This window comes from Syngnathus acus, chromosome 1, assembly GCF_901709675.1.
Source record: "Syngnathus acus chromosome 1, fSynAcu1.2, whole genome shotgun sequence".
Taxonomy (NCBI): domain Eukaryota; kingdom Metazoa; phylum Chordata; class Actinopteri; order Syngnathiformes; family Syngnathidae; genus Syngnathus; species Syngnathus acus.
The window spans coordinates 1,107,204-1,133,169 of record NC_051087.1 but is presented as its reverse complement, the minus strand read 5'-3'; the positions used below and the strand labels follow the sequence as shown (position 1 = coordinate 1,133,169).

At 50.8% G+C, this 25,966-nt stretch overlaps 6 protein-coding genes across 7 annotated transcripts; 5 read left to right on the top strand and 1 right to left on the bottom strand.

Moving 5' to 3' along the window:
- Positions 1-27: 27 nt before the first annotated feature.
- c1h6orf120 (chromosome 1 C6orf120 homolog) lies at positions 28-1,753 on the top strand. Its single transcript, XM_037250496.1, has 2 exons — positions 28-128; positions 731-1,753. Exon 2 carries the CDS (start codon positions 811-813, stop codon positions 1,369-1,371), a length of 561 nt encoding a protein of 186 aa, XP_037106391.1. The 5' UTR covers positions 28-128; positions 731-810; the 3' UTR covers positions 1,372-1,753.
- Positions 1,754-1,793: 40 nt separating this feature from the next.
- mrpl21 (mitochondrial ribosomal protein L21) lies at positions 1,794-2,892 on the bottom strand. Its single transcript, XM_037250369.1, has 2 exons — positions 2,567-2,892; positions 1,794-2,391 (listed from the first exon to the last, which is right to left on the bottom strand). Exons 1-2 carry the CDS (start codon positions 2,885-2,887, stop codon positions 2,095-2,097), a joined length of 618 nt encoding a protein of 205 aa, XP_037106264.1. The 5' UTR covers positions 2,888-2,892; the 3' UTR covers positions 1,794-2,094.
- A 458-nt stretch (positions 2,893-3,350) lies between these two features.
- wipf2a (WAS/WASL interacting protein family, member 2a) lies at positions 3,351-8,897 on the top strand. The gene is made up of 8 exons (XM_037250256.1): positions 3,351-3,958; positions 4,838-4,973; positions 5,045-5,177; positions 5,365-5,457; positions 5,587-6,207; positions 6,864-7,091; positions 7,165-7,266; positions 7,398-8,897. Exons 2-8 carry the CDS (start codon positions 4,917-4,919, stop codon positions 7,439-7,441), a joined length of 1,278 nt encoding a protein of 425 aa, XP_037106151.1. The 5' UTR covers positions 3,351-3,958; positions 4,838-4,916; the 3' UTR covers positions 7,442-8,897.
- A 317-nt stretch (positions 8,898-9,214) lies between these two features.
- cdc6 (cell division cycle 6 homolog (S. cerevisiae)) lies at positions 9,215-12,965 on the top strand. The gene is made up of 12 exons (XM_037259960.1): positions 9,215-9,386; positions 9,881-10,132; positions 10,241-10,507; positions 10,817-11,016; positions 11,152-11,300; positions 11,496-11,602; positions 11,684-11,823; positions 11,896-11,996; positions 12,075-12,136; positions 12,248-12,423; positions 12,495-12,635; positions 12,717-12,965. Exons 2-12 carry the CDS (start codon positions 9,889-9,891, stop codon positions 12,804-12,806), a joined length of 1,677 nt encoding a protein of 558 aa, XP_037115855.1. The 5' UTR covers positions 9,215-9,386; positions 9,881-9,888; the 3' UTR covers positions 12,807-12,965.
- Positions 12,966-14,023: 1,058 nt separating this feature from the next.
- On the top strand, positions 14,024-25,860 carry LOC119138720 (M-protein, striated muscle-like). The gene is made up of 34 exons (XM_037279329.1): positions 14,024-14,171; positions 15,419-15,548; positions 16,013-16,102; positions 16,159-16,303; positions 16,364-16,518; positions 16,587-16,679; positions 17,293-17,381; positions 17,447-17,485; positions 17,557-17,721; positions 17,785-17,946; positions 18,016-18,157; positions 18,374-18,585; positions 19,907-20,084; positions 20,153-20,274; positions 20,610-20,797; positions 20,873-20,999; positions 21,057-21,235; positions 21,298-21,412; positions 21,481-21,640; positions 21,709-21,815; positions 21,890-21,934; positions 22,013-22,152; positions 22,290-22,434; positions 22,509-22,568; positions 22,630-22,697; positions 22,767-22,880; positions 22,952-23,039; positions 23,112-23,150; positions 23,227-23,332; positions 23,794-23,957; positions 24,086-24,122; positions 24,205-24,227; positions 24,306-24,361; positions 24,714-25,860. Exons 2-34 carry the CDS (start codon positions 15,442-15,444, stop codon positions 25,461-25,463), a joined length of 4,410 nt encoding a protein of 1,469 aa, XP_037135224.1. The 5' UTR covers positions 14,024-14,171; positions 15,419-15,441; the 3' UTR covers positions 25,464-25,860.
- myom2a (myomesin 2a) lies at positions 18,637-19,884 on the top strand. 2 transcript variants are annotated; one of them, XR_005097367.1, is made up of 3 exons: positions 18,637-18,692; positions 18,952-19,079; positions 19,150-19,884. XR_005097367.1 is itself a non-coding variant. In XM_037246047.1 (2 exons), the coding sequence occupies exons 1-2, from the start codon at positions 18,663-18,665 to the stop codon at positions 19,393-19,395; spliced, it is 474 nt and encodes a 157-aa protein (XP_037101942.1). In that variant the 5' UTR covers positions 18,643-18,662; the 3' UTR covers positions 19,396-19,884. The 2 variants fall into 2 exon arrangements, 1 of the variants encoding a protein (XP_037101942.1); XM_037246047.1 differs by having other exon boundaries at positions 18,643-18,692; positions 18,952-19,884.
- Positions 25,861-25,966: the final 106 nt, after the last annotated feature.

Genomic DNA, 25,966 nt, shown 5'->3' with positions numbered 1-25,966 from the left:
GTTGAGGGCGCCATTGAGTATTTGCAGTCGCTGTGGTGACCGGTGAGGCGGCGAAGAAGAGCAACTTCGCTGAGCAGGTTGTTGAGCTTTACAGTAGATAAGGAAAATGGGGAGCAACTGTCAGCCGCGTAAGTGACCACAGAAGCGTGTTAAAATGTCATTAATGATTGACGTGTCTTTCTTCTTTATCCTCGTTTACGTAGACTTAGCTTTGGTCGCGTTTTGTGGTCGTTTTCACTCGAGACCTGAGCGGAGCGTGAACTCATCGCGACTAGCCGCTAAATAGCTAACGAAGCCGAACAAGTCCATTTTTGGCGACACAAACAAAACTCGTCTTCCAAGTGTGCATTCGACTTTGAAATGTTGCTTGTGTGAACATGGCTAAAGTTGTACAAAGCGTCCTTGGGTTGCAAACAAAGCTGAGCGTCAGCGTGGCACTTGTTGCCGCTCTGTGTTCGATAATAAAACGGTCTTTTGAAATAATGCCAATCATAAAAGTATCATGTTAAAAAGTTATGACTTAGCACCTGTTTATGGACAACAGCTAAGTAGATACGTGTGTAAAATTTCAGCAGAATTAACAGTCGGCCCCCTCTTCACGGATTATAGCAAAAACTATTCACCCATTTTTGACAAACCCAAAGAAGTCTACAAAAAAATCTGGTTGTCAAAGTAACAGACAAAAGCATTGAGTCGTGAGTTTTACTTACGACGTGATGTGATTGCGCAGATGTGGCCAACGCGGCGTCCAGCTAGTGACGTCACCGCCGACCGACAGCTGCCATTTGTCGGCCACATGTGTCCGCTGCAATGACACCTTCCCGCGTCGCTGCTGCCGCCGCCGCCATCGTTATCTTCCTGCTGCTACGCTGCCCGCCGTGCAGGCCGGAGGATGTGGCGGCTGGTGTCCCCGACGAATGGGTCCTGCTGCACGTGGTGCGGGGCCAGGTGGGCGCGGGCAACTACAGCTACCTGCGGCTCAACCACGACGGCGCCATCATCCTGCATATGCTGAGCGTGACGGGCGACGCCGACCTATATGTATCGGACTCCACGCTGAGGCCCAGCTTCGACGCCTACAAGCTGCAGTCGGTCACCTGCGGCCGCGACGCCGTGGTCGTACCTGCTGAATTCGCCCGGCCGGTGGGGGTCGCCATCTACGGGCACCCGTCGCACCAACGCAGCGACTTTGAGATGAGGGTCTACCGCGATCCCGCCGCCCCGATGGACCCCTTCGCCACAGGCTCCACAGCTGAGGACTCCCACAAAACGGAGGCGGACGATGTCGACGGCCCGGACTTTGACGAGGACTCCATGTTCTGGACCAATCTCATCAGACTTTTGGAAATCATTCTGGAAATCCTCTTTTAAAACCGGCTGCTTGTCTCGCCCAAGCGGGCCACTGACGGGCAGCGATGGCCACGCCACGCGGAATGAATGATACAAAATACACCTGTGAAAAACAAAAATACACAACATGATACACACACACACACAAGACACAATTGGAAAACAAGCAGATTCAGATGTGGAGGAAAAAAAGTCTGCTATGATGCGCAAGTGGAAAGGGAACGCCACCTATGAAAGCGTGAAGTCAGTCACAATCAGGTTTTAGCACAGCCACCTTTGAGCACGATTGGGTTAGCACTTAGCACGTTAGCGCCCTGGTGCCTTCGCGTCCCCCCGAGCTCACTTGGGCCCTTTTCGGAAGGACCTTTTGTTCAGTAAAGAAAGAAAATGCTTAGTATGATGATTTACTATACAAAGATGAAGTGTTTACAAGAAAGCTTTCATTAAAATTTGTTTTTTTAATGATATATTGCCAACAATCAATTATTAGATCATTGTTCCAAGGAAATCACAATGTCCCATCAAAGCTGAGCTATTTTCGGAACAGGTGGGCGGCTACCATGTTGGATGACTGAAAGTTTTCCACTACCGCCTCCACCTCCTGCATGACATTTGTACACACAAGTACAACAAATACATGTTATTGGTGGGCAGGTTGGGTGCATTGTACTCAATTGTCCACAGTTTTGCCCGACACCATTCCGGTAGCGTGCCGAATTGTCACACAGTTTGTCAGGCCGGCGGTCACGTGAGCGCCGGGGCCAGCCTCACGCGGTTGATCCTGAGCACGGTCTGGGGTTGCACGATGATTCTCTTGCGCTGGAAGCGGTGGCGCTTCCAGAAGCGCATGTGCACTTTGGGCCACGACTGCGTCTTCTCCAGCACGGTGGCCTCCACGCGTACCAGCTCCTTGGCCAGCAGCGGCCGACCCACCAGTGTGAAGTCACGCGCCCCCACCAGCAGCACCTTTTCCAGAAACAATCGATCGCCGCACTCCGCCTCCACGTGGCTCTCCAGTAGGATCAGGTCCTCGTCCGTCACCTGTGGGACGGATAAGCGAACGGCGTCACTTAGGCACAACTTGAGATGGCAGTAACGTTTGTCTTAATGAAACTCAACATGGTTCTCGGGCACCAAGATGCCACAAGATAGCCCCAAAGCACTGATTTTGTCTAAACTGAACCAACATGTCACATCATATTTTTGTCCACAACACCTTCCACTGACGGCCGGCGAAGTGCACGACGGCGAAGAGGCGGCCGAAGTCGTCTTGTTCGATCAGCCGGTTGACGGTGCTCGTCAGGACAGCGTGCTGCCGCCGCTGCTCCTCCTCGGGCACCAGCTTCGTCTCCGGCCATGGAGGTCTGGACAACGAGGTCACGGGAACTAAGTGGCTACTAACGGAGCTCTGTGAGCGGGCAGCGTCAGGGGGAAGGACGGAGGATGCTGATTTTAACACGCGCCATGTCCTCCGTAAGGTCGCCATCATCAGCGCCATTTTTGCCGGAAGTGCGTCGACCAGAGATGTTCTCCACATGAAGATTGACGAGGAGCGACGACTTTGACTGTGTTCTCAATGGATCAGTGAATTAAGTTGGTTATTTAAACAATACATTCTCATATACACTATGTCATCCAAATATTATTTATTTATACGTTTTGCGCTTTTAGTGGAACTTGGCAGGCCTTTGGATACTTTGTAGGTAGAATAGGATTATGATCCATAAATTGGTTGAAACTGCGCATGCGTCGACAAACTTCTGTGAATGTGCATTTATACTACTGAAATTTTATACTACACACATTTTATACATATCACGATTCACCGTAACTGCGGCGAAGTATTAAATCATATTCATGTTGGTGAATCACTTTACTGTGTGCAACCATTGTCTATAGCTTTTTAATTTAATCTATCAGACTGTTTTTTCAGTGTTTCCATCTATCTGGGAGCCAGACATCCACTCGCAGTGACAGAGACTCCAGTTTCCGCGGCGCATGAACGCACCACCAGCCAAGCTGCCTCCCTCCATTTTGTGTAGCTGGCTTGCTTGGGTTCTCTTCGCTTCGCTTCCGGGCTTGCTTAGAAGAAGTCTGCTGCTGGAGAAAGAAAGCGCAGGAGCCCAACCAGCAAAACAGGATGGCTCCGCAAAGGCCTCGACGGTGCGCCTAAAATTAAAGACAAACTGTCACCCCGCAACGTTTGGATCCATCGCCGCCTCCGAAAAGGAGGAACACGACGAGTCGTCGCCCAAACTTGTCGCTACTGGCCGCTGACAACTGAACGTAAACAGCTACATGCTAAGCAGTTAGCTACACTTTAGCACGTTAGCTTCGGAGCTAACCTGCTAACTGCACTCATAGACGACTTCGGACGATTAGCCCCTCGGGCTAACCGCCTCTGGACGTGGAGCGCGAAGCTTAGAGGGGTGTCGCTAGCCGGCTAACCTGCTTGCTGGTGCTGGTGTTTTTCCTCCTTGCCCAGTGGCCTCTCACTTCAATTTTGCTCTCCGCCAAGTACCTAAAGAAGGATTTGCCACAAAGACAATCCCCCCCAACCCATGTTGTTTTTGGCGACGCCGCCTTATCGCTTCCTTGTCGAGTTTGGGTAAGTAAACCTGAGGCTAACTTAACTTTTCATTTTAAAATATTTTTTTTAACAGCTAACTTGAAGCGAGCTTGGTCGTGCAACTTCTGTAGAGTTTAACGCGTTTATTATGAAACAATTGCTTCTTGTGTACTAGTGACACCTTGGCACCACTCGGGCCTTCCATATTGCCCGTAAAATAGCTCCGAAATTCGTTCACCGCCGACCTTTGGCCGTGTTGTTTTGTATTTTTTTTATCTTCAATGATACCATGGGGGACACGTTTAGTTGCAAAGGGCGCCTGGTTGGTTGGTTGAACGTGTCAAAAGAACAACTTCCGTGTGTGTCGGATCCCAGCCTTCTCTCGGCTGGCCTGCAGGGGGCGACTACCCGTCTGCTTGGCTTGTGTCAACATCGTGAGTTAACCGATGAAGAAATACAGCTTGATGTATGGTTTCATTTAAGTGACCAAGGTCTTAACAAATATACTCTCACATGTTCTAACAGTTTTCTTCCTCATTTTTATTTTAAATATTAAAATTGGCACTGGCCTAAAATAAAAAATTCCATATCGGTCAGGCCCGAGTAGATACTGTAGTATTTGTGTTGGTTCTTTAAAATAGACATTTTCCTCTCACTTTCACGTCACCGCGTGTTTGCCGGCTCGCTGGGCTGGATTCCACGGCGAGCAACAACAATAAGAAAAAAACCTGTTCGGGGAGATGCGGAGACTTGAGTCAGTTAGTGCGTGCGTACGCTCGCTCGCTCGCTCGTGTCACATGTTGCAGCACTGGATTGCCCAGCAGGAGAAACTCATTTGTGGGCCTCAAACTGAGTCCTCAGTATTAATTAATTGTTCAAGCCGTGTGTGTCATTTCTTTTTATTATTTTCTTTTTTAGGAGTGGGTGCATATCACCGGCACTGAGTCGGTGTCCTTAAAGAAAAAGTCCTAGAAGAAAGTGCCAATCGAGGGACAGGATGCCTATTCCCCCTCCGCCCCCTCCGGGACCCCCGCCTCCCCCCACCTTCCATCAGGTGAGCGAACTCTTGGTCGGCCCGGCCCCGTCCAAGTCGTTTTAACCCGTGACGTTCCCCCTCCCGGGCAGGCCAACACCTCTCCTCCCAAGCTGAGCTCGTCCGAAACTAAAGGCAGAGGGGCCCTGCTGTCGGACATCCACAAGGGGGCCAGGCTGAAGAAAGTGGGCGTGGTCAACGACCGCAGCGGCCCCATCATCGAGAGTGAGCGGCAGTGACTAGAAGCGGATCTTTCTCAACTCATTCAGCCCAATACGATGTCAATCGCTTGAGCTTTTTGTAGAATTTCACATTTAACACACCAAAATTGGCCAAACTATCCCGTGGCTTGTTTATCTGTTGTAGCCAGAGCAGCGGCTCAATAGTCCTTATCGATTTTGTCTTTTTGCAGAATCTGGTGGAGGAGGAGGAGGAGGAGGAGGAGGTCCAATGGGGATGGGGGGCCTCTTCCAAGGAGGCTTGCCAAAGCTGCGACCAGCTGGAGGTAAAAACAAAATAACAATGTCATTATTGTGTGCTTTTTTTCTATTCAGCCTTAAATGAATTTGGTAAATGTACATTGACTTGACATGTTTGTTTCCTGATTTTGATTTTTGTGGTTTGCCGCCCTCAGACGGTTCAAGCGGCGGCTCGGTGGGCAGGTCCGCCCTGAGACCGCCGGGGTCACGGCCCTCGGCGCCCCGCCCTCCATCGGGCCGCTCGTCATCGCCGTCACCGCCGGAGCAGCAGCGCTCTCACCGGCCTTCTCTGCCCGACATCACCCGCCCCCCCAACACTGGCGGAGGCTCTTCAGGCGGCGGCATGAAGCACAGCACATCGGCCCCGCCACCTCCGCCCCCCTTCAACCGGGGTGGCCGCAGCAACGCCCCGCCCGCGCCCAACCTGAAAGTGTCGGCGTCCTCGGCCCAGAAGCCCTTGCCGCCCACGCCCAACCGAGGTCCCGCTCCTTCCAACGTGCTCAAAAACGCCCTGTCTTCCAGCCGGCCCCCCACCGGCGGCTCCTCCGCGCCGCCACCACCGCCGCCCTACAGGATGCACACGCCGCTCTCCAACGGGCCGGCCCAGACGGACGGGGGCGGCGCCCCGGAGCTGCCGCAGAGGCACAACTCTCTGAGCAAGAAGCACACGGTGCAGGGGCGAAACCACGCCCCGCCCCCGCCGCCATCCTTGTCAGCTTCCCCGCAGGTCAGCCGACCTCCGCCCCCCGCCAGGGAGCCGCCGGGGCGCAGAGCAGGTAACACATGTGAAAACACTGAACACGTCATTTCGCGTACCCTCACATTGCTTCATCGCATTTCACAACAGCTGGAGCTGTAACAAAGTGAAAAGGTTCGGGGGAACAGCTTCAGTTGAACATTTTCCGACATGGAAGACGTGAAACATTTGATAACACGTGTGGACAAGACCCGAGTTTGCCTTTGAATCGTGCTGGAATGTTGCCTGCAAGTTTGAACGGGTCGCCGTGTTGTTTTGGTTGTGCAGAGCGGGGAGAGTGGGGCCAGGCTGTTTCACGTCGTCACTGGGTTGTTGTTGTTTTTTTTTTTTTACTCTTTCAACTTTGACTCTCCAACAACCCCGACTTGGCTCATTTGTTCGCTAGATCAGTCGTAGACTCCTCCTGCGACAAATAGCCATGATGCGTCCTGGTTCCTCTGCATTCCTCGTCACCGCACTCGCCGTCGCCATTTCCCTCCAACCTTTCCCTGACTTGCGCACACAAACATACTTTGACCGTCTCAGATCATAATTATTAATTGCATATCCATTATGTCTGTCTGCCTCTAAATTTTCTAGTATACGTCTAAATCTATCATTTCCAAACAATATGTTTTATTGATTCTTGAGTTAGTGTTGCCCCCACCTCATGATGTGCCATGTGCCCCCACCCAGCCCCTCAGGCGCCCCTTTCCAACGCCCGCAACGGCAACCGCGACGCCCCTCCGCCGCCCCCGCCGTACCGCGGCCACAGCTCAACCCCGACGGAGTCGGCGGGCCGGGGGCCCAAACCTCCGCCCCCGTCCTCCTTGCCCTCCCGCACCCCCGCCGGAGCCCCACCGCCGCCACCGCCCATTCGCAACGGACACTCTACCAGCTCTACCCCCTCCAAGTTCATCATGGGTGAGTCCTTCACGCTAGCCTCGCTTAGCGGCGTACAACGAGCTGACGAGGTTCCTTTCTCTTCCTGCTCTAGACGATTTTGAATCCAAGTTCAACTTCCACCCCATGGAGGACCTTCCACCTCCGGAGGAGTATCGCCATTTCAACAAGGTCTACCCCAGTAAGAGTGGCAAGGGTAAGCCGGGCCGAGCCAGTCCCGTTGTTGTGGGCGCACTCAGTCGTCCAGATTCTTTTTTTTTTTTTTTTTTTTGTATGTTGTGTGTCCATCAGTGTGATTTATTTACTTTCCACTTCTTTCTTCCCCAGGCATTTTGCGAGGAGCCCCCCCTGCTCCACCAGTGGGAAGGTGAACGCACGCACCTTAAAGCTCAACACCTGAAACCAGCAGCCAAGCGTCTGGTCTGGTCTGGTGCGGTCTGGTGTTGTGGGGAATGAGGAGGTTCACACACACACACACACACACGCATACACAAACACACACACAGCACCAGCCATGTGGACTAGACGAGAAGAGAAGAAACCTCATGAGACTTTGATGTTTGTGTTTCTTTAACCTTTGAGGACCAAAAAAGAAAAAGTCTTCACAAGCGTCCACAACTGCACATTCCCTCTTTTGATACACTTCTTTTTTTTTTTCTTTCTTTCTTTTGTCGGGTGCCAGCATTGATCTTGTGGGACACACACACAAGCATGATCATGCATGAATGTGGGCTCTCTCCTTCCTTTCTTCTTTTTTTTTTTTCTGCTGCTTGATTTTCTTCGTCGCTCCAGGCTGCGCTTGGAACGACTGCATCCATGTGCCAAAGGCGGGTGGGGCTTAAATGATGACAGTCTGAAAAGTCAATTGTTGGATGCCTCATCTGCTCGTTGAGTTTCACATTCCGAAGGGTGTCAAGTCTTTTGGGGGAAACGTGTTGATTCCTGTTTTGAGCCCCTTCTTTCTATCCCCTCCGTCTTCTGCGCTTGTTAACATTTGGAAGAGGGGGTGGGGGGGATTTCTACTACAATTTTTATGTTGCACATTGGCCACCAGAGACGCATGATGCCCATTTTTGCACTTGCGGCACCGGGACATTGGTCATAACTTAGAACTTCAGAGCCAGTGTCTCACTTTTGGAAAACCTGCGTTCACTGGGCCGCTTTTTGCCAGTTGACCGTAAAGGGATAGTTTCAAGAAAAAGAGGGGGGGGGGGGGGCTGGGGTGGGGGTTGCCGGCGTCCATCAGCCAGGAAGCGACCCACAGCTGCTTTTACTATGCAAGAATTTGTACAGGTCGTAGTTGCTAGCAGCTAACAAAGCAAATAAAAAAGAAACACTAAAGTGCCAGAGAGAATGTAGAGGACGGAGCGTCTTTGTGTCACTTTTAATGATCATTAAGCTTAAAAGGAAAAAAATAAAAACCGATTCAGCTGTGAATCCACAAGATGAAAAAACACTTCCAGATGGGGCGCCCCCTGCTGCTCGTCAGTTGCCTTACACGCGTTGTGTCCCATAACGGTACCTGTGCTAAATTTATTTTTATTTAAAACAATATTGGAATCTATTTGCAAATGTATATTTACACCATAGAATACATTAATCCTAGTTACCATTGATCTATTTTTGTGCTGTACAAAGAGTGTAATATAGGAAAGTTCTAACGAGGAGCAGCGTGCACAGATGACGTCATCATCTTCATTATGATCATCTTCAGGGTCACTCTGGTGTCACATTTGCCGCCTCACGGTTTTTTTTCTTGTTAATCAGCCATGTTTTTATCACATGAAAACGTTTTGAATAAAAGTATTCCTGTTGGGGAAAAGGGGACTCAGGGAGTGACGTTTTTTTTTTTCCTTCGAATCCTTGTTAAAATAGATGGGGTCTTAATATCAGCCCCTGACGCCAATTTCTTCAATCAGCATGAAATTTGGCGAACGTGTCAATCATAACATGGCACGATGCATGAAATTAAACTGAAAGTCGCAGAATGTGTAACACTTCTCCCTCCCCCGTTAAGTGTATGTTAGTGTTTTAACATCTTTTCCCGGCAAAACCAACAGCTGTCGAATTTCCCGCCTCGCCTCAAATGGTCCCTGAAACGTAACATCCTGTGTCTTTGGGGCGCGGCCAATGAGCATTGAGCCGGAAAGGGTTGGACCAATCAGAGAGCGGCAAGTCGGCCGGAAGCGGCTGCGAAGGCGGTCAATATTTGGCGCTGAAGTTTGCTGCGTTCGAGAGCAAAGAAGAAAAGAGCAGTAGCAGCACGACCCAAAAACGACAACACGCAACTTTTTCTAAAACGACCCTCACAAAAAGGTGAGTTTACAAACACTTTAAGTCGTACCGATATAGCATATTATGGGTGCGTATTTGTCAAATACGGAAGTAAGCGGCTATTGATGATTATGTTTGCCCTTTAAACGATCCAAGTCGCCTCAATTATTTGCATTGGATCGACACTTTATGATGATTATTTGATCAAATTGCGTTTTGGCGTGTTCTTACGTGAAATATTTCGTTTTTCCTCGGCGCTACTAATCCGATCTTTAGTTTAGCGCCCCAAAACAAATAACTTTTACCTCCCGCGCTGCCACAAAGGTTGGCAACGCTCGTTCAGAGATGTGTTTGTCTCGCCACATGTTTAAAAAAAACTTAGATTGCATTGCTACACATCTTTAAATTTGCGCATTTGCTTAAGACTGCAATTTTTTTTCTCCCCCCAATATTTCATTCTAAATGAGGTCAAACGCTTCATGAATAACCAAACATGTCTATGCTCACTCACGAGTGTGTTTTTATTTCTGTTCTAGGTTTGGAGATGCCGAGCACTCGCTCGCAGGCTCACGCTCAGCCCACCCTGTCCTTCCCCAGACGCAAATCCGCCAGGGTGCTGCCCAAGTCCAAAACAAACCCGCCTGAGCCCACCAAAGCCCATGGGAAGAAGACGACGCCCGCCGCGCTGTCGCCCCGACGACCGGATGCCATTCACGCCCCGCCGACCCAGCTTTCTGTCTCACCGGGCACCCCGGTGAGGCTTCCCCTTAGCCCGCGGAAACGCACAAGTGAGTCTTTGCTCACTAAGATAAGCACAGATGTTAAAATGCTTTAAATTGGTTCACCGTAGCAACCCTAATTGAATGTGAATTTCTTTTGTCCGATTTTCATTTAAGGTGATGACAATGCTGTCAACGTGGACACCGCCCTGCTGGCGTCGCCTCCCAAGCAGAGCAAAGCGTCCACGCGGGTGTCGCAGTCTTCTCAGCGACGTTTAATCTTCGACGAAAACGCCACCGTCCCGGGTCAACGCAAGCCGACGCCGTCCTCTCCCGTCGCGGCCTCGACGCCGAGGCGCCTGGAGTTGGTCTCCGGTAGCCCGGCGAGGCCGAGCCCTGACAAGAAAGCGGCGGCGGCTGAGGCGTGTCGGCTCTTCGCTGAAAGTAAGTATTTGTTTTGTGCTTTGTTGGATCGCGAACGTGCGGAAAACTTGTTGGTTCATTTTGCTGAACTTTACAAATCTCACATTCTAAGATTTTTATATTTACGGATGCCCTGTCCAAATTAAATCCCATTGTGTTTAGTGCCATCTAGTGGTAAACTAATATAATGCAGTTACCTAAATTCCAAACGTCTACTCCAAGCAAAATGTCATCACAAAGGACTTCTGCTATTTTTTTTAAGTGACGAGAAGTGTTCTGCATTTGTAAATGTGATTGAAATAAAAACTCTTTATTATATTTTCATTGCAGAGCAGGGCCTGGCGAGCGTGAAGCAGGCGCTGCACACGGCGGCGCCCGAGCGCCTCCTCTCCCGAGAAGCGGAGTGCGCCTCCATCCGGAGCTTCCTGGACAAGACGGCCGTGCGGCGGCTACCCGGCAGCCTTTACGTCTCCGGAGCGCCCGGGACAGGGAAGACGGCCTGTCTCAACTGGGTCCTGCGCGACATGAAGGTAAAGCTCCAACCAAAGAAAAATAAATAAAATCCACAAATATGAGGAGGTGATTTTCAAAATCCTTTTCCAGTTATAGTTTTGTACCGAGAGGTCAATGAAAGCATTTTTTTTTTATCTCTTTTTGTTGTTTAGGAGGAGTTGTCGGAGGTGCAGACGTTGCTGGTGAACTGCATGAACCTGCGCAGCTCGCACGCCATTTTCCCACTTTTGGCAAACAAGCTGAGCGTGTCTGCCGGCCCCAAAGGTCTGCAGAAACACCTGACCGGACCTGGACCGGCTGTGTGAGTACACAAAATCCCTGACCAATTGACACCACATGCTTCTAAATTGCCTATAGGTGGTGTAGCAAAGCACTACTTTTGTTCAAATGAAACTTCACAACTTCCGTCAACATAGTTTTGGTGGCATCGAGATGACAACTGATACTGGATTTTGGTTTCAACAAAACCACTTCAACATAGTTCCTTGTTGTTCAGCTTGTTGGTTCTGGACGAGTTGGACCAGCTGGACAGCAAAAGCCAAGACGTCCTGTACACCATTTTCGAGTGGCCACACCTGCCCAAATCCAGACTCTGTCTTGTCGGTAAGATAATCGTCATCTGCTCGTCAGGATGTCCAGGCCCGATCCAGATCCACTTACTAAAATGACCCTTATGTGATGTAGGAATCGCCAACGCCTTGGACCTAACGGACCGCATCCTACCCCGCCTTCAGGCTAGGCCTGGCTGTCGCCCCCTGCTGCTCAATTTCCCGCCGTACAGCCGAGAACAGCTCAGCGCCATCGTGCAAGACCGACTCGCGCAGGTACCCACGCGATACGCTCAGGGCTGTGTTGTGTGTGTCCAGTATATCATGTCTGTATTTTATTGTCATCAGGCATGCACGGAGGGCGTGTTGGATGCAGCAGCGGTTCAGTTTTGTGCCCGTAAAGTCTCGTCGGTGTCGGGAGACGCCAGGAAGGCGTTGGACATCTGCAGGTTCGTCTTGGTGGACGCGCTGGCGAATGAGCGATCGTTTGATATTATTGCTTGATTCCATGGACGGTGTGTTGGCAGGCGGGCGGTCGAGATCGTCGAGTCCGAACACAGGAAGAAGGCGGATCAGCGTGCTGCCGCAGGTCCGAGCCTCCGCCGCTGCCGTCGTGACGATGTCGTCAGTTTGTCTTGGGGTTGATTCTGTTCAAGTCGTCGATTTGGTTTTCACGCCGAGGTCACGCGTGTGATTTCAGACTCGTCGAGCGTGTCGGCCGGCGTTCCCCAGGTGGCGCGGGTCCTGTCCGAGGTGTACGGCGACCGCATGGCATCGTGCACCGACGAAAGTTTCCCGCTGCAGCAGAAACTTCTGGTGTGCTGCCTGCTGATGTTGGTGCGGGCCGGCAAGAGCAAGGAGGTCCCGCTCGGCAAGGTAACGTCGCGGTGCAAGCCAACGTTTTGCCGAGCTTAGCGCGCTGACCTTTTCTTGTCACACCCTCGCAGCTCCACGAGGTCCACAGCCGACTAGCCGCTCGACGCCAGGTGGGCGGGATCAGCCAGTCGGAGTGTTTGTCGCTTTGCTCGCTGCTGGAGAGTCGCGGTGTCTTCGCTCTCAAGAAGGCCAAAGAAGCTCGACTCACCAAGGTAACGGCGACTCGAGCGTTTGGCCTCTTCAATTTCAAGACACCCTGTTACGATGTGTAACGTTTCATCCATTTTCTTCAGGTGTTCCTGAAGCTCGACGAGAAGGCGGTTGAAAACGCTCTGAAGGATCGCACGCTAGTCGGAAGCATCCTGGCGGCGGGGCTCCAGTGAACTTAGCCGCTGTCAATTCGTTTTTATGGAATTTTTTTGTTATTCTCATTTTTGCTGAGAACTTTGGACAGTTTTTAAAAGTCTGAGAGTTTGTTGTTGTCAATAAACCAAGTGACACTTTTGAAAAAAAATTCATATTTATTTTGACCTTTCTAAAAAGAGGTTGTGCGAATGTGTCAATAAAAACAAATGGAGATTTGTTCATGTTTTTTTAGTGGCGTCAGTTAATCGAGTTATTCTCCCCACATCACACTGACGGACGTTTAGTAAATAATGGCAACATTGGTCAGTTAACTTGTCAATTTATTTTCCGTGTTTTATTTCTTTATCTATGCTCGCTCACGCCCCTACGCCAAGCACTGCGCATGCGCGTATTTGTGATGAAAACACCGCTAATTTTGGACACTTGTTTAGTTGTAGCGTTCCCTGCTTGACTTCTGAGTGAAAGTGGCTGAATGTCGTGATGATGAAAGTTCTCGCAAAAGAAAGCCAGTTTTTGACGTCTTTGAGAAGAGGAGGACATTGGTTGAACAACAAAACAAAACGCGAGTTATTCTTGGTGAATCGTTTTTGTTTCGGTCTGCACTGAGAAGGAAATTAGAAGTGATGCATTGTTCACCAAATTTCTTTTGGACATGTATGTTTATCTGTATAGTTCGTGAAAATAACTTATTTTATGGCCTGATTGATTCATGTCATATATTGAGACGGCGTTTCCTAAAAACAGCAGGGAAGCGTGGGGAGGAGGATCCTGCGCATGCGCAGTATTCACAAACGGAAAGATCGTCTGTGACTTGTACAGTAAGACATGAGGCGTGTGCGTGCGTGCGTGCGTCTCAGGAGTTTAAAAATAACTGACTGCTGTCCGCAAGTGTGCAGCCAAGGAGGATAGGCGACCCCTGCCCCCATCCTAAAAAGGTTTCGTCGGGCTTTTGCCACCTTCTCGCAAATAAATGATCTGTAAATTTGTAAGTCAATCAACCTAAATGCCAATTAACTGCTAAATTGAATCGTTTACCAATGAAGAATAGTAAAGGGCCAATTACCGGAAAGCAAAAATATGAGAATAATTCATATAAACAATAATAAAACTAATAATGGGGGGAAAGTAATGAATGAGTGGATGAGTTAGTAGATGATGCAGATGATCAGAAGCTGGTCTGATGGATAGAGAGAAAGCAAAATTTGTAGGTACTAGCTATATATAGTCGCCGGCGCGTCCATACATGGGGTGGAAGGTGATCGGCATGCCCCCGGCCTGCGAGGGGCGAATGTGGCCAATGTTTTTCTTCCCACCAGCAAAGTGCCTCCTGATCCACGTCCGCCAACGCCGCCGTTGCTTTGCGCTCATTTAATCTCTCGGGGGTAAGTTCCCGCTTTTGTCTCCGCTTGGAATTGTCCACTAACCCTCTTGTTGACATTGCGCTTTTAGCAGCCCGCCCGCAAAAGGATGACAAATAGAAGTTGACTAGTCACTTGGCGACTGCCCAAGTGGCCCGTCCATGTCGATTGTTCATTTTAGACAGCTGAAGACGAAGAGGGAAAGAAGAATCTTCTCACATTTTTGACTTTCTAAATGGGCCTAAATATATTTAGACTTTACACAGCCTCGGGTCAAATTGACCCCTCCAAAACCCTTATCTCAAAGTACTAACATTTCTAATCCTCTGAGTTAATTTGAGCCCAGAAATTTAAACCACCAGCATATCATTTCATACGGCTAAAGTAGCTTTGGGTCAAATCGACCCGTAACAACAGAGCTGTGTATAGGAAAATGAAAATATGAATTGAATGTCATGTGCTGATTGTACTCACAAAAGTCATCAATATAAAGATAAGTAAATGAGCTTAGTCATTTTAGTTCATCCTTGTTGCTGACAATAAAAATCCAGAAAGCCAACATTTTTTTGCTAAGACGTACTTATCCAATCACGGCTGACAGCTGTGAGCTATTCATAGCTGAGCGCCTTGAGGTTGTCGGGCCAAACATTTCAAAGGCCGCTGAGTTTGTCCTTGTGATTTTGTGGCTCTTCTCATGAGTGATATTTCGACCAAATTTCAGTGAAGCCTTCTGTCAGGTTTGGACTTGAGAATGTTTTATGGACCGGAAGGCAAAATGGCCTTTTGGGGGCAGAATTTTTGTTTTTAAAAAAAGTTGTGAATCGGAAGCAAAATAGCATATTTGACATTTGTGCCTCGTTGGGCAAAGCGTTGGATTTCGACTGTAGTGGTGATTCAAATATGTTTGCAAGAGTGATGTCGCCGCCTACTGGCCCGGCATGCATGTTACATCGTATACAGAATTGTTTTGCAGCTCTTGTGCGAACGAGGATCCAATGTGAAACTGTTTCAAATAAAAGTTCACATCAGTCAAAGAATTTTACATATCTTGCTTTTTGGGGAGTTTTCTGACTTCAGCATCTGCGACTGGCTGATTTTTGGTTGCTTTTTGGACAGCAGCACAAAGTGATTGCTCATTTTGTTGCTCACTGAAGAAAAAAAAATGGTGCTTTTGTTTTTTCTTGTCTAGTATTTTCCTTCTGTTCAGAGCCAGACAGAGAAAATTATTATTGGTGATGTGGTGATGATGCTTTCCCCCCTTCTTGGTCAAGGCTCCTTTTCTAGCGTTCCCGTCATGGCGTCCACAGTCATTCCCTGGTACAAGCGCAAGCGCCACAGCCAAGTGAAAAGCGATCTGGCTTATCAGTACAGCACCAAGCGCATCGTGGTCTCTCAGCAAAGGTACCCACGCCGAGACGGAGGCTGCCTCTCGCTGCTTGGCTGCGTTCTGTTGGCGCGGGGTGGAAATCATTTTTCCTTCTCGGCCTTCATGCTGAGCTTTCTCTACGCGCCTCCGTAGCATAATAATAATTCATTAAATTTGTATCGCGCTTTTCAAAAACCCAAAGACGCTTGGCTAGCTTGGCGTCGTTTGAAGAATGACTCCACAGTGCTGACGCTTAGCCGCTTCCTTCTGTTTTTTCCAATGCACTTGGGAAAATGTGGCAATGCTGGTGTTGTTCTGCCCCCCCCCCGACCCCGTGTCACAGGGTGCATGACCTACTTGTGGCCACCAGCAGCTTGAGCACCAAATGTCAAGTGCAAATGTCCTTGCTCTTCTTTCAATTCTAAGGCGTGAGGTTTCCACGGCAACAAATTGCGAGACAAAATGACGCCGGCTGACTTTTTATTTTCCCCCCTTTCAGCCAGAAGTCAAGTTCCAAGTCGGCGAGGCAGGTGCAGGCCACGGAGGCGATGGCGGAACAAGCGTACACCATCCCGGTGTTCCGGCACAGGTGAGGATGACGCGTGGCCGCTTTGTCCTCCATCACATTTGATCCAAATTCAATAGGACCAGCGAGGAGACAGGAGAGACGGAGGAGTACCTGCGAGTCAGCAAAAAAGTGGAAAAGGGCTTGGCTGCCATCCAGGAGGAACTCCACAGAATGAGGATCTCCACCAAGGCTCAAGTGGATAGTCTGGCCATCGAGAAAGAGGCAAGCGCGCTCCGCTTCTGTCCGCCAAGATCTTGTTCCTCGAACCATGTGCATCATCAGGTGAAAGAGAAGATGTACAGGAGAGTGGATTTGCTGGAGGAAATCCCCCGCATGCCCGATTTCATCGTGGCTCTGCGGCCTCACACCGTGTGGGAGAAGATGTCCGTCAAACTCTTCTGCACCGTGCTGGGAACCCCCATGCCCGTCGTGAAATGGTACAGCCCCTACCGCCGTCTTCCACATCGAGTTATACCCAGAGGTCAAAGGTCACGCTCGTGCGCAGGTACAAAGGAGGCGTCCCGGTGGACCCTCTGAGTACTCCCGGAAAGTACAAGATTGAGAGCAAGTATGGAGTCCACAGTTTGATCATTAGCAGGTACGACAGCACCAACGCCTCTCCGCGCACTCGTACTCGACATGATGTGGAAATTCCTTCCGATAGAATTTCAAAGCTCGGCGCCGGCCCCCCTACCTCACCCTGTGTGTCTCTGATCAATAATCGACTCGCGCACATTTCAGGGATGGCAAGACACAGCGCTTGAAGAAAAGTCTGTCCCGTCGAGAAAAATATTTGGCGTCATAAATAATGGCTGCCTGCAATCAAGCCGAGCTTCTTTGTGCGAGGGGACATTTTGGGCGTTGGGGTGAAATGTTTCAACGCTGTCGTGGAGGTGGGGGCGGCCCCTCCTGATATCTTTGGAGACTCTTCAGCTGTTTACAGCTCTGCTGACCTTTGCGTCATTGGAGCCTCAAATTCTTGCCTTGCTTTTTTTTTTCAAGCCTGCTTGTCCTTCAGACACCCTGCAAAGTCTCGCACGCATGCAGCAGTGCTCTCTGTTTAGTCCACTTTGGTCTTTTGATTAAAAACACAACTTAATCCCACAGTCTCATCCCAAAATATTGCGCAATTATTCATGACCCCATGTTGACCATGATTGGACCATTTTGTATGATTGTCATTGTTACAGTTTTTGAACATCGTTTTTCAGGTGTGCAGTGAGCGACAGTGCGGATTACAGCGCCGTGGCCACCAACCCCCACGGCACCGCCACCAGCGCGGCCGCCGTCGCCGTCAGGAGTAGGTCCACCTAATCAATCGTCTTGACTGGGCGGTGTGATGACTACCTTTGTGTGTGTGTGCAGGCGCAAGTGGAGGCGCATGGGCCAGCCAGATCGGTCTAAGTAAGAGCAGACATGAATTGATGATATGGAATCCAGATGCGAGCAATTGACTGTTTCTTCCCAAATTGTAGTCCCCCGTCTGAGCGGAAGCCACTTCAGCAAGCTGGAGGTGAGCCTGGTGCATTGTTTCCCGGTCACCTTCGGCACGGAGGGCGAGTCGGCCAGTCTGCTGTGCACCCTGGTGGTGGTCCCCGACCTCCCCAACCTGCCCCCCTTCGTCGAGTGGTACCGAGACGGTGAGTCCCGCAATCATCGCGAATGATTCCGGCTTGAAGCTGACCATTCTTCTTCTCTTCCAGAAAAACTTTTGCAACCCGGCCCCCTGGTGGACATGTCGGTGACGGGCAGCGTGGCCCGCCTGGTTCTGCCCCAACTGGCTAAGGACGACGAGGGCCTGTACACCATCCGCGTCTACACCAAAGACGGCACCTCCGAGCACTGCGCCTACCTCTTTGTGTCAGGTAGCGCCCCCTAGCGTGCTAGCATGTTAGCATTTGCTCAAACGATTTGCTTTGCTCCTGGTTTCCCAGACGCCGCCGTGCCGGTAGCCGGCGCCCCCGGAGCCCCCATGAGCGTCAAGGCTTACGACATCAACTCGGACTACATCCTGGTCGCCTGGAAACCGCCCAACACCGTCAACGAGGCGGCCATCGTCGGCTACTTTGTGGACAGGTGGGAATGAATGAATTTGAAAGAATTCAATTGGAACTATTAAAAAGAACATGTTGACATCAAATACAAAAATATCTTAATTACAAATCATGAAATATGAGCATGAACTATTATTGTTGTTATTGAAACCAAGTTGATCTTTGAATGCAAAAGTTTGCCGACCCCTTATGTAGCAATTAGCATGTGATGCTAATTTCTTTCTTTTTTTTTCTTCAGGTGTGAGGTGGGCAGCGACTCTTGGGTGCAGTGCAACGACGCCCCGGTGAAGGTGTGCAAGTACCCGGTCCACGGGCTGAAGGAGGGCCACTCGTACCGCTTCCGGGTGCGAGCCGTGAACAGCGCCGGCATCAGCAGGGCCTCCCGACCCTCCGACAGAGTCACGGCCCTGGACGCCGCCGAGAGCGCCAAGCTGGAAGGTAGCGCTGAAGGTAAATGCGGCGAAAGGAAATCCAGGCGATGACTCGTGCTTTTTTTTCCGTAGTGATTAAGACGCAGGGAAAGTACCATGTTGTCACCAGGAATCATGAGCGGGAAGGTACACCAGGATTCTGGTAGCTCCTCACTGTGTGTCCACTGAAGCAACCTGAGCATTCAAAAACCTGATAGCTGCTTTTAAAGCCACCCACCTAGAAATAACCTGATTTGAAAGCCACTGGACCCAAACGTAAAGCCACCTTGAAAGAACCTTAGACTTTGCTACCAGAATGCAACACCTTGCATCAAACTAAACCCGTCTGAAACCACGTAAAACAACCTTAAAGCGCACTTGAAATCTTAAACCCTAACATGCTTAGGCCAGGAGAGCCTTCCTGGCCCGCCCAGCGACGTTCACGCGTCGGAGGTTCACCAAACGCACGTGGTGCTCAGCTGGACGCCGCCCAGTCGGCGTGGACCGGCGCCGCTCTCCTACGTGGTGGAGAAGGTGTGTCCGCGCACTTGTGTGTTCGGGTGGTAGCGTTCGGGGTGCAAAAGAACCAAGTGTGTCATCTCAGTGTTTGTCTGCTGACGGCGAGCCCGGCGGGGCGTGGCATCGCGTGGACGCGGGCGTGGAGCTTCGCTCGCCCCGTATGGCCGTCTTCCATTTGCCCGACGACGGCGCTTACCACTTTCGGGTGTTTGCGTTCAACGCGTACGGCGTCGGCCGGGTCTCGGAGCCCTCGCGGCCCGTGAGGAAGGCCGAGCGGGACGGTAAGGGAAAGCGCGGGTGTCACGTGGTCCAAGTCCCGTCCTGTCGGTGACCATATAAACGCTGTGTTGCAGGATGCGTGCTGCCTGTGGGTACGTAAGAACACTTTGACTTGCTACACTTTGTTTCACCTCTGAGCACATTAAGCTTCCTCACATGCGGGTCAAAATGACCCATAAGGAGTTTCAAGTCAAGAATGAAATGCTCACTAATGGGGTTAACAATGATGTTGAAGCAATGATTTTTTTTTGGTTGTTTGTGATAGTCGGTTACTTAAACATGACCTGGATCAATTTGACCCGAGTCATGTTAACATGATCAAATTGAGATTTCTAGAGCGACGACACTTGATGAGCAACCAGAGAAAGTTTTTGATATTAAGAAAGGAAGGTTACATTTTTTTTTAAAACGGGTCGAAGGCCAGCAAGAGGCAAGCAAAGTGATGTCGTTGTGGTTGGCAACAAGATTAACTCACATCTTTTTTGAATGGCGCACCCTTCACCTTGGTTAGCCACCCTGTCGCTCACGGCTAACGGCTCCCGTCCGTTTCTCCCGACAAACAGGCGTGGCGTCCGCGCCCGGCCAACCGGTCGCCACCCGGAACACCAAGTCGTCCGTTTTCGTCCAATGGGACGCGCCCAAGCACGGCCAGCAAGGCCTGATGGGATACTACATGGACGCTCGTGCGGTGGGCAGCAAGGACTGGTTTGCCTGCAACCACAAACCCTTCAAACTCAACAGGTCCAGCATATCTGCTCATGCGACAAAGTCCCTCTTCGCTGCTTGTTCACGTTATTTCATCTTTCCAGGTTTGTGGTGCACGGCCTAACGCCAGGGGAGACCTACGTCTTCCGGGTGCAAGCCGTCAACGTCTTCGGCCTGAGCGAAGAGTCCCAGGAATCGGGACCCATCGCAGTGGAGCCGGCGCTGGGTAAGCACCGCTTGCAAACTTTTGAGCGCTTGCTTGCTTGTCTTTTGGGTTTTTCATGTTGTCTGCCATTGTTCTGCCAGGTGGGGGGTTTGAGTATGGTATGTATGAAACGCTTACGCTCCTCTAGACCCCGAACCACTCCCGCCTTGATTTACGCACCACATCACCATTCTCCTCCTCCACGTGATTTATTGTAGTCATCACAAATCACATTTAAAGAGTTGTGAGGTTCTGATCCAACACTGATGCACCCACCCACCACTCACCCGCCAACGCTGTGTCAGGGACAAACACGGGCAAGGAATGAAATGAATTGACGCGAATCTTTCCGGCAGCCACCCCCAGCGCCCCTTACGGCATCAGCCTGCTGAACTGCGACGGCTCCTCCATGACGGTGTCCTGGAGCAGCCCCAAGAGCTGCGGCGGCTCCAAGATCAGCGCCTACTACGTGGACCGGCGGGATGTCGAAACTCTGGTCTGGAAGGAGGTCAACGTGGGTCCCATCGTGGACCGAATGTGCACGGTGAGTGGAGCCCATCGGCCATAGCTTGGAGCTCGTCAACATATTTGGCAACCGACTTGCCTTGCCTTTCTTTAGGTGGATAATCTGACGGAGGGAACCTTCTACGAGTTCAAAGTTCAAGCGGCCAACGTGGCAGGCGTGGGCGTGCCCTCGGCCCCCAGTCTCCCGATGAAGTGTGAAGCTTGGACCATGGAGCAGCCAGGTAAGCCTCACCGTCACGTTACTCGAGCTCAGATGCTGAAAAGAAATCTGGTTGCAGGTCCAGCTTATGACCTGACCTTCAGCGAGGTCCGTAGTCATTCCCTGGTCCTGGTTTGGAAAGCTCCGGTCTACACAGGGGCAAGCGCCGTCTCCGGGTACTTTGTGGACATGGCCAAGAAGGGCTCGTGCGATTTTGTCGCCTTGAACGAGAACGCCATCAGCCAGCGCTACATGCAGGTGAGACCGAAGACCTGACGCTTGTTGTTGGACGGAGCTTCCAGCTGGCCTTTGTCCTGCAGGTAAGCGGTCTGGAGGAGGGCGAGTGGTACGTGTTCCGGGTTCGCACCGTCAACGCTCACGGCATCGGGAGAGCTTCCTTGGTGACCGAGGCCGTCTGCGCCAGACCTCCCCCAGGTAACGCCTCAGTCTTCACCGGGTCTGCCGAGCAGGTCTTCCTCAACGCTGCTCGCCGGCGTCTCCAGGCACCAAGGAGATCGTGGCCGGCGTGGATGAGGAAACGGGCGACATCTTCCTGTCTCTGGAGGCCAGCGACATCAGCCAGACCTCCGCCTTCGTGTGGTCCAAGAACTACAAGCCCATCGGGGAATGCCCTCGCGTCAACGTCACCACCAAAGGACGCACGTAAGATGGCCGGCCCCCGAAACATCTCCAGTCAGAGTCGTGAGTCTTGGAATTGGTGTCCGTTTTAGTTCCCGACTGAGTTTCCTGAACCCCGACAAAGACGACCTGGGACGTTACTCCGTGCTGGTCACCGACACCGACGGTGTTTCCGCCAGCCACACTCTCACCGAGGATGGTACGCCGCCAAGGCCGGGCCGTCATCCTCTGACCCAAATCTTTGCCTTCACATTGGATGTCTTTCACCCACAGCACTCAACTCCATGCTGGAGCTGAGCCATGCCATCAGGAATCCCAGTGAGTGTCACGCTTGACGCCGACTCCTTCCTCTCTTTGGGAGTCAGTTGAAACCTGAACTTTGTCTCCTCCGTGCAGTCGTCCCGCTCAAGCACGGCCTGAACTACGAGGTCCTGGAAAAAGGCCCCGTGCGCTTCTGGGTCCAGGCCGTCCAGCTCACGCCCGCCGTGACCTACAGGTTCGTCGTCAACGACAAGGAGGTGACCAGCGGCAAGGAGGTAATGGAATGAATTATGCATCTTCAAATCTGTGGGAGGTGTTTGTCTTTGAAGGATGGCCGCTTCATACCAAGTTGGCGGACTTCCTGTGCAGGGTCTTCGTTTTCAATTTGCACGTCTGTCGGCATTTGTCTCAGGGCCATAAGATAAGCCACGACGCGTCCACGGGCGTCATCCAGATGATCGTCGACAATTTCACCCGAGAGAGCGAGGGCACCTACACGGTCCAGATCCACGACGGCAAGGCCAAGACGCAGAGTTCCCTGGTCCTGGTCGGAGATGGTAAACCTCAAGCCGCACCCCGCTCGCTGTGGTAGTGCTAGCACAGATGCTAACGTTAGCATGTGTCCGTCCAGTCTTCCTGGCTGCTCTGAAGGAAGCCGAGTTCCAGAGGCGAGAGTACGTCAGGAAGCAAGGTAAACTCACGAGGTTTGCTTGTCCGTCACTTTCTTCTTCACGTTGTTACTTCACTTTCAGGTGCGCATTTCTCCGAGTCTCTGGGTTTCGCCGTGACGGACGACTGCACAGTGATGCTGGCCTGCAAGGTCCGGCAAGGTGGCCTGCCTTTGTGGCGTTGCCTTGCGAACGCGGTCAACACCTGCGTCTCTTTGCAGGTGGCCAACGTGAAGAAGGAGACCACCTTCCACTGGTACAAAGAAGACGTGGAGATGGTTCCGGAAACCCCCCCCAACGTCATGTCGGGAGCCTGCGCTATCCCCATCCCGCTGGTGAGGAACTCACTCATGGTGATTGACGGACGGACGGACGGACGGATTGACCGCTTTCTTGCTGGTTTCAGTTTTCCAGGAAGGATCAAGGTGTCTACAAGGCTGTGATTGGAGACCAGCGTGGAAAGGACACGTCCACCTATGACATTTCCGGACAAGGTACGACTGGTCCGGTTCCTGCTTGGGACATTCTTCTCGTTCCTGTTCATGTTTTGCATTCTGTCTTTGCAGTCTTTGATGACATCATCAACGCCCTCGCTAGGATCGCCGGTGGGTCCGCAATGTCGATACGTATGCACGCGTCTCCGTTGCTGCCGTAGAGATAATGAAGGATTTTGTGTTCCAGGCGAATCGGCCTCCGAGCTGGTGCTTCAGTGTACTCCGGAGGGCATTCGTCTGCAATGCTACATGAACTACTACACGGAAGAGATGAAGACCGTGTGGAAACACAAGTACCCTTTTTGTCTTTTTTTTTTGGTTTGTTTTTGTCTTGAACGATTTTCAAAATGGTTGTCCATTATTTTCCAGTTATGTTAGAGAGAGAGAGGGAGGGAGAGAGAGAGAGAGAGAGAGAGAGAGAGAGAGAGAGAGATACTTTATTAATCCCCGGGGGGAAATTCAGTTGCGAGCAGTTAAGTACATAAATAAACAGATAGACAATATAAAGGTCGGACACGAAAAAAACAATAACAAAAGAGAGGAAGAGAATAGATCTGATGATATTAAATCAATTTAATAATACTAATTTATATTGTTTATTTTATTTGTATTATTTATTTATTTATATTATTTATAACTATTTCTCATTATCTAATTATTATTAATTTGAAAAATATCAAATGAATAAACAATAAACAGTATCATGACGCTCAGTTAGCAAGCCAGTTACCCCGTGTGACATCACACTCTACAGGGAGAGCAAGATCGCCTCCTCGGAGAAGATGAGAATCGGCGGCACGGCCGAGATGGCCTGGATGCAGATCTGCGACCCGTCCGACAAGGAGAAGGGGCTGTACACCATCGAGATCTCCGACGGTGTCAAGACTCACGCCAGGACCTTTGACCTTTCCGGACAAGGTATGGCCTACCTCAGATGATGTCATTGTTTCGGATAACACAATAAAAGTCTCAAGCACGCAGGAAGTGTGCCATTTATCAACATGACTTAAGCTTTGAGGTTGAAATGTCCTTTTGTCGTCGGGCAGCGTACACCGACGCCTACGCGGAGTACCTGAGACTAAAGTGAGTCGTTCATCTGTGTCAATATTGACCTCGTGTTCTCGCTGCTTCTTCCGAGAAAACTTAACTCCTTCTGTTTTTTCAGGGCTGCTGCCTTTGCGGAGAAAAGTGAGTATTTCGACCGACCGGGATGTCCAGTCATTCCACGTGAATGCATTCCACTCATGCGTTTGTTTGTCTCGTCAGATCGCGGCCGAGTGCTTGGCGGCCTGCCCGACGTGGTCACCATCATGGAGGATAAGGTACGTTGGACAAGACTGGGCTCTGACTAAAATACTGTGTTCACTCGCTCGTAAACGCTAGCACGTCGGCCTCGGGTGGAGCTTCAGCTCCCCTGCTGCATTCCAAAGTCAGCCGTGTTGGAACCCGCAGGACATAAACAGCGGCCACGCCCTCCTCATTTTAGCATGCAGGGCGGTAAACAAACTGAAACAATATATATTTTATATATAAATATATTTATATAGTCATTATACATATTTATTATATATATATTTTTTATATATATTATAAATATATTTATTATATATTTTTATGGTTTGTAGTGGTCTAGCCATTTTGACAAACATTCCACTTGTCCTTCCACTCGTCCAGTCCCTGAGCCTGACTTGCACCGTGTGGGGCGAGCCCACCCCTGAGGTGACCTGGTTCAAGAATGAGCAGGAGGTGGTCTCCAACGAGCACACCAAGATCACTTTCGACGGCGGAAAGTTCTCCAGTATAGTCATCAACCAGGTGACGCCCGAAGACTCGGGCAAGTATAGCATCAACGTGCGCAACAAGTACGGCGGCGAGTTTGTGGAAATCACCGTCAGCGTGTACCGCCACGGAGAGCAGATCCCAGAGTCGAAGCTGGGCCAACCCAAGATGGCCACGCCCGCCGTCATCTCGGCCTCAACGACGCCCACCCCCGCCCCGTCTAAGTCCCAGACCCCAGCCATGTCCATGAAGAGCCCCACCCCCGCCTCCACCCCCAAATCCCCGACCCCGGCCCCCAAATCCTCAACCCCGGCTCCCAAATCCCCAACCCCGGCCCCCAAATCCTCAACCCCGGCTCCCAAATCCCCAACCCCAGCCCCCAAGTCTCCCACTCCAGCCCCCAAATCCCCAACCCCAGGCCTAAAATCTCCTACTCCAGCTCCCAAATCTCCCACCCCAGCCCCAAAGTCTCTCACCCCAGCTCCAAAGTCTCCCACTCCGACCCTCAAATCTCCAGGCGTTAAGTCTCCAACACCATTAGCAAAATCCCCCACCCCTGCCCCTAGTCCTAAATCCCCGACGCCCAGTGTCAAATCGCCCACTCCATCACGATTCATGAAGTCTCCGACCCCACCCAGGAAGTAGTTGGTGGCGCTAAAATCCCTCTCCCCCAGCCTTGAAAACTCCCCAAATCTCCAGGTCTCCAATTCCTTGGGAATGTCTCCAACTGGTGACCCCCAGCCCTGAAATCCCCAAATCCTGATTCTGCAATTCTATTATTAAATTATCTCAAGTTGTCAGCATTAAAGAGAGATCTAGTATACCATTTTTTTTCTTCTTCTTGTTTCTGAAGTATCTACCCGCACATCAAGTTTGAAATTAAACAACCAAGTCAAGATAGGCGACCGCAAATTAGCATTTTGTGCTACGTCATGACTTAGGCTCCACAGTTTCCTGCTGTTTTTCTATTTTTTTTTTTCTTCTTCTTTTTTTTGGGGATGTGTAATGCAAAATATCCTCAATAAACAATGGCACTGACGTATGGACCTGGTCTTAGTTTTTGTTTTGTGGTGTCATCTGTAAGGCCCGCCGGCTAGCTGAACAAACTCGCCGTGGGCGAGGCTTGTCGGTGTATGTAGCAGGTACAA